Raw genomic sequence first — 13,826 nt, forward strand, 5'->3', positions numbered from 1 at the left:
TGGGCCAAGCCCGCGCTGGGCGAACCGCCGGCACCGGAGAGAAGGCGCTCCCGAGCCGTCGCTCTCGCGATCAGGCGGCTTCCGGCGCAGCCGAGCGTCATCGCTCCCCGCCGCCCGCCCGGCCGCTTCCGCCCGCCCCGCTGCCGCCGCCCGGCGCGGTGGCCCGGCGAGAGGCCGCCGAGGCCGGGCGTGGCCCCGCTTCCCCACAGGCGACACATAGCTGCTGAGGAATCTCGCTGCCTGCTGGGTTCCGCCGCTTCCGACTCGTACCCGAAGTTTTGGCAAGTTCTGTTTGCTGAGAATATTCCTGTAATTATTATGATGAAAAATGCACTAGTGTTTATCAATCACGTATTCTCTCTCCTGGCACAGGTAGGGTGGTGGTAGAACCATGCACAAATCTAACGTGAAAACTGCATCGCCCTTACATTAATTTGGACATAATTTACTCTTTCCTACTTAACTTGCCTTTATTCTCTTCACTTTGTAATTACACGTTTTGCCTGTACCTGGTTTCCAGCTCCATGGTTGCTGATAACTGAAATCCTACTTAAACTGAGAGGCATATCAACTGCTGCTTGTGTGGCAAGGAACTGGGTTATGGCCTTCTTAGGAACCCAAAGAAATTCAGGATTTTATAGTAAGCATCGTGAATTACTCTTATTTCTTCAGTTCCTGTGTCCTTTTACCCTGGTGTACTGACTGCAATGGCCGTGTGAGAATATTAATTATATTGGGGCCCATATTTTTTTTTCCCCAAGATGTAAAATAAAATCTAATTCTATAAATAAATACAATTTTCTTGCTTAACTCTACATTTTCCTTATGGTGCACCTTACAGTGAAGAAGTGCACAATGTAGCCTGGGTTATGTTAGTTTCAGACTGCAGTACTTGATGTTTGTGTGGCTGTTATTTCTATTCATTCTGACCACAGAATTAAGTCTTAATCCCAACTGCATATGATCCCACAGATTTAAGGTTTTTTTCTTATTGTTATCAATATGGCTAGGAATGCATTTAAATCACAAGAAGGGTTATAGCTCTTAAGGGAATGTCTTTGATGCTTCAGGAAAGATGATTGCTTTTTCAAAAGGAATTGCAAGGTCTTGGAGACAGTAAGAATACACATTTAGCCAGAAAGGGAGAAAAACTATTTTGTAGTGTTAGTTTACAGAGTAAAGATCCCCAGCTGAAGGAGGTCTCCAAAAGTCTTAAAAGATGTCTGGAAACATAAACCAAAGCTAGATTATGGCTTTTATCAAAGAAAAGGGTAAAGCTTAAGACACAAACAGCACTCTCATAGGAATGATACAGCACTTCAGAAAACTCAAATGGAAAAAGCAATGCTCTGTGCTACTTCATGTCTTTTTCATTTCTGGTCTTTTACTTTGCAAATTTGAAAGTCATTAGTCCTGTGTGTGTGAAACAGGTGAAAGGTGGGGTCAAATTTAGAGTTTATTACAGATGAAGAAATAAATCATGTTTCTTCTTCACAAAGGTGATAAATAGCACTTAAACCATTTTCAGATGTGATAGGACTGTCTCTATTTGGATGTCGTATCTAAAATACAAACCATACATGCTATCATATGACATTAAAAAAATGGTAATACATCAGCATTTAAGACCAATGGTAAAGAGTCTTTGATCACAAACATAGCAACAGTCTTAATATTATGCCATTATTAAAATACAAAGCAGTCTGCTACCATTCAAAGACAATTAAAATGACATTCTAGATTGATAACGCTCCGCATAAACCTTTACATAACATTTTCCATTCAACCAGGTAAATATGCAGAAAATTATCTCCATTTTCTCTTCAAGCCAGATGCTAGTACCACAATTTCCAGTAGCAAAGAGGAGTCAGTCAGTTACAGGTCAGCAACAAAGTGAAACAACTAAGCAGTATACAGGCTGGTGAAGTTGCTGAGCTCAAGTAATAAGAGTAAAAACACTTTCTAACCTGCATGCAAGTACAGATGTTTGCTGCATAAGCTCTTGAGCCTTCCCATATTGTTAATATTAGGTTCCCAGGGTATAATTTAGTCCTTCACAAAAACAGATTAAGCCTATCTGAGAAAACAGTGCTTTAACAGAATAAGCAAGCACTGTGCATATGAACCATGACATCAAATTGTTAAGAATGAAAATAGCATGATACCCATTTTCTTACACAGAAGGCAACAGAAAAAATTCTGAAATACCTTATCACTAGCTGATGGGATTTTCCCTTCCCCTGCCTTTTATGATCCCATTACTTTAAATTCCTATATATATAACTCGGGGTTTTTAATCCCTGAAAAGTTACAGTAGAAATTACAAATATATATACACCTATATATGTATATATATTGAAAACCAAATCCAATGAAAAGGGTTATATATTTCAAATGCAGACTAAGCCAACAGCTCTGGAAAAGCCACTGCATCTGCAAGGACAAGTTATAGACCCACACCTTTAGAAAAACATGTTCAAGCTAGCCGTTACTGGTCAAATATACTTAGAACAGCAGAAAATATATGTCAGGAGTAGCAACCTTAACCATATGTAACTAGTTAGGCAATAACATTACCCATTCCCCGCTCTCTTAAGTACTGTTTAAATATTTATTCAGTTGACTGTCAAGTACTAAAAAAATTCAGGTTGAATCTATCAATTACAAATACATGCACATTTATAAAATAATCACATGAAGGCAGAGAACAAACCTGCTGTTCATTCCAGGTGCATACTTGAATGTATGTTATACATTGAAAAACAACAGGAAATTAAAAAAAAAACATAAAAAATACAAAAAACAAAGCAAACAAACAAAGAAACCAACCCAGCCAAGCAACCCCCCCCCTAAAACCTGAAAAAAAAAATCCCAACCAACAAAAAACCTGCCCACACCACCAGCCTCCAGAAATCACACAAACCAAAACAAACAAGAATCAGCCCCAAACTAGTAAAGGACTATAACTAGAACAGGCCTTACTTCTTTGCAAACCAGGAAACTGAATGTATGCATGCATTCACTGAAGTAAGAGAGCAGTTCTCTTGCTACCATGAATAGCCATAGCCCTTTCAAATTTAATGTGGGTCTTTGTTTCTTATTAGAAGGAAGTGTTTTGTTACTTTCAAACACATATAAAATATTTGTATGTACTGCATTGCCACTAGAATAAGGAGCTGGACAAAAATGACTCTTTGTACTGGTTTCTAAAGGCCAAACTAGGCTATAGGGACCTTGCAAACAGCTCATCAAAGCCTTAAGGGCTCCATATTTTGTGTGTGTGTGAATTAACTTAGTTCATGTGTCAGGGGGTTCTTAAGTCCTAGTCACACTTCAAAGTTATGGTGATGGTTTATATGCATGCTGCAATTCAAGTGCAGGACAAAGATGACAAGTAGCCCAAAATCTTGCACATCCATTTTGAACGGATTCTGGAATGGTGGTGCACAGGTGTGTGTACTGGACTAGATGCTAACACAGTGGTCCTTTCTACCCTCAACTATTTTGTGATTCTGTGCATCATTAACCATGCTGGTGAGAACACACAAGTACATTCTAAATTAACTACCTGTACAATCTAATGCTTGCACCAATGTAAATGACATTCCTATAATTTAGTCAGACTAAGGCACAGGGATGAAGTGGTGACCAACACCGTTTAGCCAGAAGGAGTTAAGAGCCCTGCTGCCGCCTACAAATCCAGCACATTGGGATAGAAAGTATTTGTTGCAGAAATTTAGCCAAGAGTCCAGAATGGGCCTTCAGTTAAACTTAGCCTGACAGCAAGTCTTCAATCTGGTAACAATTCTTCCTTCATGGAAACAATTCCTTCCTTCCATCCATCTGTAGCAACACTTTTCAGTTTTCCTATCAGAACAAAACCCATCTTACACAGTAGATTCAAAGATTGTCTTTTCTGCTAACCATGAGATGGTCAGCCAGCATCAAGAACGCAGCCTACAGGCAGCTTTAACACCCAGAGTGAAAGGAGAAAGGGTTGTGCTTACAGTGGACATGGCTACAATTTGAGCCCAAGACTACTTTTTAAGTTTTAGAGAGTATATGCATGCACATGCTGGAAAAACAGAGGGCAAACAACATAGCTCCAACGCTGGAGTGAACAACACTATAGCCATCCCAGCAGCCTTCCAACAAGCCTTGTCATGTTATACCAGTCACAAAGAGAGGTTCTGCAGGTGTGTAAGAACTTTGCCCTTTATAAATGATGCACAAGAGCTTCGGTATCAATACCACCAACTGCCTCTAGATTTTAATTAGCAGTCTCAATAGTAAGGATGATGTTTTGAGAAAAACAATGGCTAGAAGCTAGCTCTCCTCACATGAAGAGACACGGAAACCATAGCTGTCTGTTTAGACTACTAAAAACTCAAAGAAGCTATCCTTGTACAAGGTTGCATACATCAGCAATTTCACGTGATTGTGTTGGTAATTGTTTTTTTGATACAATCAATGTGATAAAGGTCTTCACAGAATTTGGTTCCTTGGCTTGTGTCAAATAAAACTGGAATATTATTTCCATGTTCTCTGCCTTCTACCTATGTTCTGGGCTGCTCTCCTACAATAAGCAGGTAGTAAACTACATATACATGGCCCTAAAGCCTCAGCTACCAACTCTAGGTGTCATATAACCCAAACAAAATGTTGTATCGCTCTCTACTTCTTTTGCCACATTAGATATTATCCCTCTATGACACTCTTAAGTACAGAAGCAAAACCTTAACAAGGCACTTACTGGATACATTAAGAATGAACACATTAATTTTTTTTCCAGGATTTGGCTCCTTCCTCTCCTATATGAGCAATGGTGTGTTAAGATCTGGTAGTTCCTAGTGTGACTTGCTTAGCAGCTTGTACCAGACCCATTAAGTCAAGCTATAGCATAGAAGCAGGTGGGAGGTGGGCAGGGATGCAGTTGCTGGGCTTCCCTCTTCAAATTATATCCCTTTCCAGGTATGTACCATGAAGGCAGTATGATCTGGTTTTGTGCTTCAGTAATCCAGTATCTGCACTCCTTATAGTTCATTTGCTAGATGTTCTCAATGCTGTAATTACAGGCAAAACTTCAAAGGGTCTGTCTTTCTCTCTCTCTCTCTCACACACACACACATTCCCACCACCCAACACTCTCTTAATTAATGGTAATACCTTACAGCCACTGCTGCACTTCTGGTTCAAGAAAATAACTCTTGCTTTATAGCCCTTTCTTCTATAATCATGTTTAGGATATAATGCAAATGCTGTATCTATATGCATTCCGACTACCATCACAGCCAGTCAAGCTTTCTGTCAAACTTTTCTCATTCTTCTTGTTCTCCCTAGTGCTCCATCTCTAAGGCTAGTCTTTCAGGATACCCAAGTATGTGTCTGCTCAGGTCCTTCAAAACAAGTTTAAAAATCTCCATATATTGCTTTAACTGCTATCAAACAATGGTTAATCATTTTAAATCATGCTGTGATAGCACAGGTTAACATCTGCAGTATATTTAAAATCCAGTATACTAACAGGGTAAAGCAAAGTTTCCAGCTAAAATTTTAACTAAAGCCCCAGCTTTGCAACACACTGGTACAGTCTTCAAAAATAGCCACAAACCACAAATCAAATACTACACTGAGAGAGCTGTTTTTGGAAAAAGCTGGTTCTTTTCCTTTTTAAAAATACGTAAGTGCCAACAGTGACCCCAAATTAGATCCAGTGGATTCAGAAGTGTTTACAACTTCCAGGAAAATAAGTACTGCGTGGTACTTTCAGATTGATTTTCTTTAAACCTTAACTGTCCAAATAAATAAGGGTAGGGTAAAAGTAACAATCTCTGGAAACAACATTTTCAAAGAATAATTACAAGTTTTTGCAAATACTTCAATCTGGTACTCCCTTTTAGATGCTTATTAAGGTTCACCCCACACATCTATGAGTGCCAAATCCACTAAAGTAATAATGGCCTTCTTCTCCTAGACTAATTGCTATTGGAAATATTGCTTCTTCTGTTGATTAGCCACCCCAGTTGAGAGTAAGAAATTATGTTTCCAGGTAAGACTTTGTATATTCTCTTAAGTGAAGCAATTCAGCCATATTATATAATAAACTGAGAAAAAAAAATCACTTTGCAAAACCAGTTTTACATTCAGACAGATGGCAGCAAAAGGCACGCATCTCCAGATGATCATGCCTGAACAAAAGTGAAATCATGACATACGGATGATATTATGAAATAAAATCAAGGATACAGAAGTATTTCTACATTTAGAACAAGAAACACTTGCTAATAAAGATAAAAACATCATATTTAGAAAGTTTTCATGAAAAAAAACCCAAACCAAACAAAATTCCTGCAAAGGTGTTCTAGAGGAAAGGGTTAAAAAAAAAACCAACCAAACTTTAAATACAAACCCCTGTCCTTTAATACAGTAAGAGACAAGATCACTGTTTCATCACAGAAGACTACCTTATTAGCACTGAAATTTCAGTCTGCATCCAGTTAGAAAAATACAACTATCTGAAATAATTACTTATACTGTTGGTGCAAGCACAGACAACAGCTAATGATGATGTCTGCATAAGAATCTTTTCATAGTCAAAGAAAATTTGGATTGGCTCTTCTGCCTGTAATGGAAAAATCTGCAGATGCACTACAGTAAGAGTTTTCCAGTAGGTAGACTGGAGTTTTTGTTTCTGCATTTTTTGTTTGTTCACGGGGTTTTTAATTTTTTTTTAGTTTCCAATTTTTTGAGAAATATTCTGAAAGTTTGTGTCCTACAGAAAGGTTCTCTGCTCAGGGATTCTTTATGCCAAAAGAGTTTTCAAGTTTCTCTAAACAATGAGCCAAGGAAACACCATCTTCATATCTCACCTGATTATTCAGTGAACATACCACAGATGCATCAATTTAGGGACTGATGCCAGTGTTTGAAATGACCTTGCCTGCAAGCCTTTTTTTTTGTTGTTGTTCTTCTGTTTTTTAAAGACCAAAAAACCAAAAGTAGTAATTTGTGTTATAAAATTCCTCTTCCAACATGACATACACTGTTGTAAAACAACTCATGATAGTAATAACAGCAATTAACTTTGCTGCATATCATTTAAGTAATGCTTCATTAACTGAGAAAACATACCTATGTCAAAGATATAAGCATTGCCAAATCAGGTTGTGCTAACCAGAACATGGATTCCATAAGGATTTATCACCAGTACTTCCAGCCACATTTTACTACCAGAAGCTGTGTTTGTAACATTGCCATAGAGCTTACAGAGCTGTAAGGAAGAAAGGTTTTAAAAAGTGTCTTCATTTTAAGTCAATGATGTCTTCATCATATAAAGAAATCAGCTGAAATGGATAGCTAGATGGTGAGCTCTCCTCCCTGTTTGCTGAAGTATCAGGATCTGAACTAGTGGAAAGATGATGTCTTTCAGAATAGCCTTCAAACGAGCTTGAGATTATCCTGCAAAGAGGAAGACAAAAGTTACTAAAAAAAAATACACAGGTCAGGGCAGGAAGGAACAATGGCTATTTCTAGATTCAGTCAAGTTACCCTAAAGACAGACACAGACCATTACAAACTAAGTTTCCTCCTGTTTTACTCTACTAAAAACAATCAAAGGGCAGTATTAATGAAGCCCCTCACCCAAATAATTTCCAAGTAGGGAAATATATAAACATAGTTTTACACTGCAAGAAATTTTTTGTTTTGTTAGTCTCCTTTATCTTGCCAGTATTCTGTATTCTGCCAGTACTCTAGGCAAACATAAGTTATGGAAACAATGAAAACAAGAGAATGGCACTGGGGTGTCCTGGTTCAGGGCAAATTTGGGAGAGTGCCAAACAGACAAATGCTGCAGTATTTTTTCACAAAATTTATTCTGAAAAAAGCAACACAAGAGCATACAAAGAAAACAAGAGTCTGCACAGTGCAGCTGCAGTAGTCCAAATCTTTATAACAGGTTCAGCTGCAGCAGGTCCCACAAAATGCCATTTAGTCTTGTCTTGCATCATTATCATTATTATTATTATTATCATTAACATGTCTTTAGCAAAAAGTGTAACTGCTTCAGTACTTATGGTATTCAGATACTCTAACAAACACATTAGCATGAAATGCAGATGGATATACAAAGGTTTCAGTCAGCCTCATGCCAACTGAGATAAGCATGAGCAATCAATTCTGAAAATATTTACAGTCTAACTTAGGCTCTCTTCTAAAACATATTTACCTGTCACTACTTGATGATCTTACAGCTCCCTGCTTAGGGTCTGACTGTCTTCGAGAACCCTTTTTCAGCTTCTGTGCACTTTCTGTCTTGGGTATAGGCTCATCCAAGAGACCTCAGTAAAGGAATAAAAGACTTAATACTTTCAACAGAAAACAAAGTATTCATGAAAAGGTTAAGGTATCTGTTGCTGGTTTCCATTACTAACGATTTCTACCTAGCTGAGAATATGGCCACCTTATACATGATCAGACAATGGGTATACTATTTGCAAATAATGCTTCGTCACTGTTTCCTTTTTTCTCTTAATAATTTATGAATACTAGCTGCATATTACAAACCTACCTGTGATGGTGCAAAGATTAGAAAGTATATGTTTGGCAACTGATACATAACACTGAGGAATGAGGAGAGTTTACCCAGCAATTCTTTACGCGTTCTGCTTGCAATTTCTTTAATTTCCATACGAGATAAAGGTAGTGAGTGCGTAACTGGAAGAGAGGTAATGCCACTCGATGTTGTAGTAGTGATGACCTTGGGAGCCAAAGGTGACTTCAGAGGTCGTTCAATGCTTCGCCCAACCAGATTGCTCAGAGGTATTTTGTACAGGTTTTTGCATGGAACTTCACCTGAAACACAGAAAGAAAAAAGAATATTACACTTGCACAACAGAATCAGTTCTTAATAATTCTAAATGAAAAATTAGAAAGACAAGCTATACTTGTTGAGCTGGGCACTTTTTAACTGAAATTACAATCTTTCAATACAAATAAGCTAGGAGAAGGAAGAAATACAAGCAATTTGACTTAGAGAGAAAAAGAAGATTGACTCTTGGCAACACGATGAATCAGGAGCGGAACCAGGAAGCGAATTTATATGACCTGTGGCCGAGTATTCCACTGCACTCTGTGCAGTATTTCCCGTGTGTTTTTAAGTACTGCAAACAAATTGGAGCCTGGATCCCAAGTGATTTATATTATGACTCCTCCTCTTAGGTAACACAAAATACCGTGTTTTCCTAATTCCTAGAAGAAAAACAAACCAAAGTTCCAAACTTACCATCAAATAAGAAATTTGTGATTACCTTCTCCTTTTCCTATCTGCTAACAGTAAAGCAGCAGATTTAAGGAAGAAAGGTGTACACACATCTTGCATTATTTAGTTGACGTTCCCTTGTTTGTCCTTTATTGTTACACTACAGATTGACTGCTCATAGATCATGTTGCACTAAATTGTCTGTGCAAAGCTTTTCAAGGCTTCTTACTTTTTTTTCGCAAAAGAGCTTCAGCCATTCGGTAGTTATTCAGCTTTTCTTTAATGAAAGGAATAGCATATATGAAATGTCAAGCTTTCTCACCTTTTTATGCCCCTTTTTGCATTATGACTCGTGGTCACATTGTGAAAGAGTCATCAAGATAGTGAGGTTTAATTCCTCCCTTCCTACAGAATTTATTTCTTCAGAATAGTGCTACCATGTATTCAGAAAAGATACTACAGTGCAAAAGCTCAGCCAAGTGCTTTATATGTGTGGAAAATAGAAAATCTCTTATCCTCCACAATTTCAGGTGGGAACTCACATTTTTTTACCATCTTTACTTAAGACCGGCCACACCGAGATTTGATAGCTGTTGGAACCATTAGAGATCGCATTACCTTCTAGAGAAGGAAGAGGTAATTCTGGCTTTTCGTAAGCTGTCGGTGTTTGAGGAGAACTCTTTGAACTCATTTCCTTAGAGCTGCTGTCAGATGATCCACTTACTGCAGCAGTAGCTTTAAAATAAATATCTGACTGAAATGACATATAACCCATCGTTAGTAGAGTGAGGCTTTCCTAATCATCTTCTGAGTCACTTTGTCCTCGATATAAACTAGGAGCAGACAGACGAACAATTATTGCAGATAAAGTAAGCATGTATTTCAGTTTTGTTTGTTACATTTTTAGTGGCAGCAACTTTTTATGTTAATTAGATCCCAACACATCACAGAAATAGTCAAACACGATTTTTCTGTCTTACCCTTGATGCTACAAGTTGAAGCTCAGGCACAACTGCTGTGTGGACTAAGTTCCCATTCACCACTAATCGGATCTCAATGGAATCAGTAGTGAAGGCAAGAACGTAAGGGAAAGCACAGACTGCAATGAAATAGAAGTTATTTGGCAAGGAAAAATGGTTAAATCAAAAGTTTCTTGGATGCTCCTAGAAAACTGTTCTTGACCTCTTCTGGCACATTCCTTTTTTATGAAAAGTGTTGTCTAACACACTGAAGAAAATTTCACTCTTCATGCCTGGCAGAATACAGAGGGAATACAAAATGGGAAACAAAAAAGAAAGGTGGAAAAAGTTCAACAAAGTATGAACTTGCTTCCAAGGCTCCACTTTTATCAGAAACTTACGTCAAGTGGCATCATGAATGTAACATGCTTATTCCCAGAATACTGGAATTCCACCAGAGCCAAGTGCAGGCAAAAATAGTAGGGAAAAAACCATCTAAAAAAAGAGATATTTTCTTACCAACAGCATAAGGAACTTGATTCCAGCTGAAGTGGAAGTCATAAGCTGATGGGTGGACAAGTGGAGAATGTCCACTGAAAGGATATACCTTTCTGTATTGACAAACATCTGCAGCAAAATAGAAAAAAAAAGCCTCCATCACTTTACACTGTAAGCAACCACCACCCATTTTATAGGGAGATTTTGCAGAAGGGTGGACATTATGCACACAATCAAACATTCATGTAAAAGTCCCTCTATAGCCAAACAGCTAAGCAAAAGTTGCTTTCTCTGTGAACACACTGGAAAAACCAAAATAAAAGACCTACATTTTAATAAGTTGTCATATTTCACAAAGTAAGTATTACTGTTTCAACAGTCACTAGGTCCCTAACTTGTCTGTAGATACAGAAACAGGCAAGAAAAATTCAGAAAGCAGTGTCCGCAGAATTGTATTTCTCTGCTCTTCAAGTAGCCATATTTTCATGTAATTCTTTGAAGACTGTTATGCACATGGGTTATTACAGACACCAAGATTTCATTAATCATATAACCTGCACATCTATAAAACAGCTAGTATGACTAAAATACTTGCATTTGTAATTTCTCCAATATGCATTTAAGTTCCAAAGAATGTATTTTGACAAACTCTCAATGAAACACTAAAATTTATTTTCAGATACAGACCTAGACTCCAATGAAAGAATATCTACATATGCAGATAGAGCTTTTACCATTTCTGGCCTTCCCTAAACACTTACAGTTATAACACAACAGTAGACCAGCTTCACCATCTTCATATACATCAATAGCCGCAACAAAATTAACCTGCAAGGATCACGGAAAAGATTAACAAACAGGCAGAGGATACTCTTATTGTGGTTATTACAACTGGGTTGTGACTAACAAGCAATACAATCAGTTGGGGAAGTGCACAACAACAGGTAAAAGAGGGGGAAAAAAAAGAGAAATAAATAAATAAATTTATTAAAAATAGCTTCTTTTGTGATGTAATTTTCAGGATGTTCTCAGGATGAAAATTAGTTTCCTTTGTATTTGGTTCTGTACAGTACCGAACATTCATAACCATACCACAGTGTAAAGCAATAAAAACATATAACTTATTTAGCAATATAAATTTTGGGAAATAGGATGATTTCAGAAAGCTGTGAATCAACATGGTAGGTTAAAGATAACAATTCTTTTCAAAAAGTGATCTTCAAATGCACATCATGACTAGCAAAAAGATCAGATACAACAATTACTGGTTCAAAATCACTAACATTTACAGAGGTCAATAGGGATGTACCTAAGGATTACTGAACAGTCTGAATTTACAAATTGAAAAGCAATGCTGGCTAAACCACAGTATTTTTTACATAGATTAGGCTACATATATTCTCTTAATTCAACTTTGGTTTTGTCTTTTACATTTAGATTAAAAACAAACCAAAACAGCCACAAAAAGTAGCATATCTGTTCAGGAAATGAGATCTTGTTAGTGAAATGCATAAGGTTACATTAGACAAATGCTTCCCAAATGCATATATACTACTTGGACAGTGAGAAGGCTGAGAGACTGATTCCATGAACAGCAGTTCTTTGACTTTCCTTCATTTACGATTACTGTGCAGGTCAAGAACTGTTAAGAAAACCTGAAAGTTTATGCATCCATACCAAATGCATTTTGACCTGTCTTTTGTAGTGACTGAAAGCCGTTGCTGCTCTGTTGTCCAGAGAAATAAGCAGGCAACCCATTTCAACATCGTAAAAATCACTAGCTCAGCTCATATTAATTGTGTGCTTTATTTGTCTTCCTAAAGGAAATAAGGATTCCAGTGTGGAAAAGAAATGGGAGAGGTGGATGGCAACGGTGATGTACTTCTCCATCCCCATTCTTTACTTCTAGTTCCTCCTCATCCAGATCAAGATTGATTCCCAGTGCTGTGGAGAAGTTTACACTTGATCAACCATGCCAGGAGTACCTCTTCATCACCAGATCCGAATAAAAATAGAGACGATTCAAAAAGAAAATAATTTATCAAGAACCATCAAATGAAAAAAGTAGTCCCTTATCTCATTAACAACAACAGATTACCTGTGCAAGATCTTCCTTTTTTTTTTCAATTGGGTCTAAAACTACATGTCCACATCTCTATTTAGAAGCTATACTGAACTTTTTTCTGAAAACAAGGACATTACCTAAATCCTCTCCCTATGTCCTAGACAGATAGATATTCAGTTATTAGTTGACTGGACAGCAGTTTCTTAAATAGAATGATAAAATAGATGTAAATATTTTAGCTACATGCAAATAGGCAAATCTGAATAAGATACTGATGGTTAACCACCAAAGTTATTTTGAAGCAATTTTTTAAACAATAAAATACTGATACCACAAAAGTAAGGCAAAAAGCTAACTACTGGCTAAGAAAAAAGAAAAAATAATTTTTGACAGCAACAACAACATTCCAACACCACAGGCTTTTTCCCAATGTCATATCTTATAACTACCTCTCTTGGGAGTTATCATCATGTATCCCAAAAGAAATAAGTATCTCAGAGTGTCCTAAAGCAGTGGTTATAGAAGTAAAAAGTAGCACACATGAGCATCTCCATAAATTACACTCCTAGGAGGTCAGCACAGCATGCACCGAGTCTGCAACAAATTATCCTCAGTGGGGGTTTGCAAAATAAGTTTCAATGATGAAAACTTACCCTGTTTGTTTCAACATGATGCAATCTATAGGACTCCCCTGTACTCTCATTGATTAAATCAAACTGATGCCGATACGCTACACAGATCATATTGTCACTGTCTCCAGTAGGTCCATCAACCAGCGTCATAACCACTGGAGGGTCAGAAAGGCATATTTCCTATAATGTAAATAAATAGAATTACACTCTTTTTCAAGTTTCTACTGTGGGTGCTGCAGGTACTCCATGATTTTAAAGGGATGCTTTCTAAGCACAGAAGCATAACAAAGAACAAGCAGAAACAATATTTAAAAAAAAATCTCGAAGTTTCATTTAGCATATGTACGACTGATCTCCACCATATGGCTTCTCACTTTTATTTGTCTGCAGGTTCAGGAAGATGGTAATACATA

At 37.5% G+C, this 13,826-nt stretch overlaps 1 protein-coding gene across 5 annotated transcripts in view; it reads right to left on the minus strand.

The window, feature by feature from the left end:
* Positions 1 to 1,438: 1,438 nt before the first annotated feature.
* GARNL3 (GTPase activating Rap/RanGAP domain like 3) overlaps positions 1,439 to 13,826 on the minus strand; it is a 33,029-nt gene continuing 20,641 nt past the window's right edge. For 3 of the 5 annotated variants that reach the window (XM_038156454.1, XM_038156453.1, XM_038156452.1), the window contains 8 exons: positions 13,435 to 13,593; positions 11,478 to 11,544; positions 10,738 to 10,845; positions 10,240 to 10,358; positions 9,878 to 10,013; positions 8,644 to 8,853; positions 8,228 to 8,339; positions 1,439 to 7,458 (listed from right to left, as the gene is read on the minus strand). In XM_038156454.1, coding sequence (XP_038012382.1) covers positions 7,302 to 7,458; positions 8,228 to 8,339; positions 8,644 to 8,853; positions 9,878 to 10,013; positions 10,240 to 10,358; positions 10,738 to 10,845; positions 11,478 to 11,544; positions 13,435 to 13,593 — 1,068 coding nt within the window. In that variant the 3' untranslated portion in view covers positions 1,439 to 7,301. Of the gene's footprint in view, positions 7,459 to 8,227; positions 8,340 to 8,643; positions 9,250 to 9,877; positions 10,014 to 10,239; positions 10,359 to 10,737; positions 10,846 to 11,477; positions 11,545 to 13,434; positions 13,594 to 13,826 lie in introns of those variants that run through there. The other 2 variants (XM_038156457.1, XM_038156456.1) reach the window with 2 other exon arrangements.

This window comes from Motacilla alba, chromosome 17 (genome assembly GCF_015832195.1).
Source record: "Motacilla alba alba isolate MOTALB_02 chromosome 17, Motacilla_alba_V1.0_pri, whole genome shotgun sequence".
NCBI classification, from domain to species: Eukaryota; Metazoa; Chordata; class Aves; order Passeriformes; family Motacillidae; genus Motacilla; species Motacilla alba.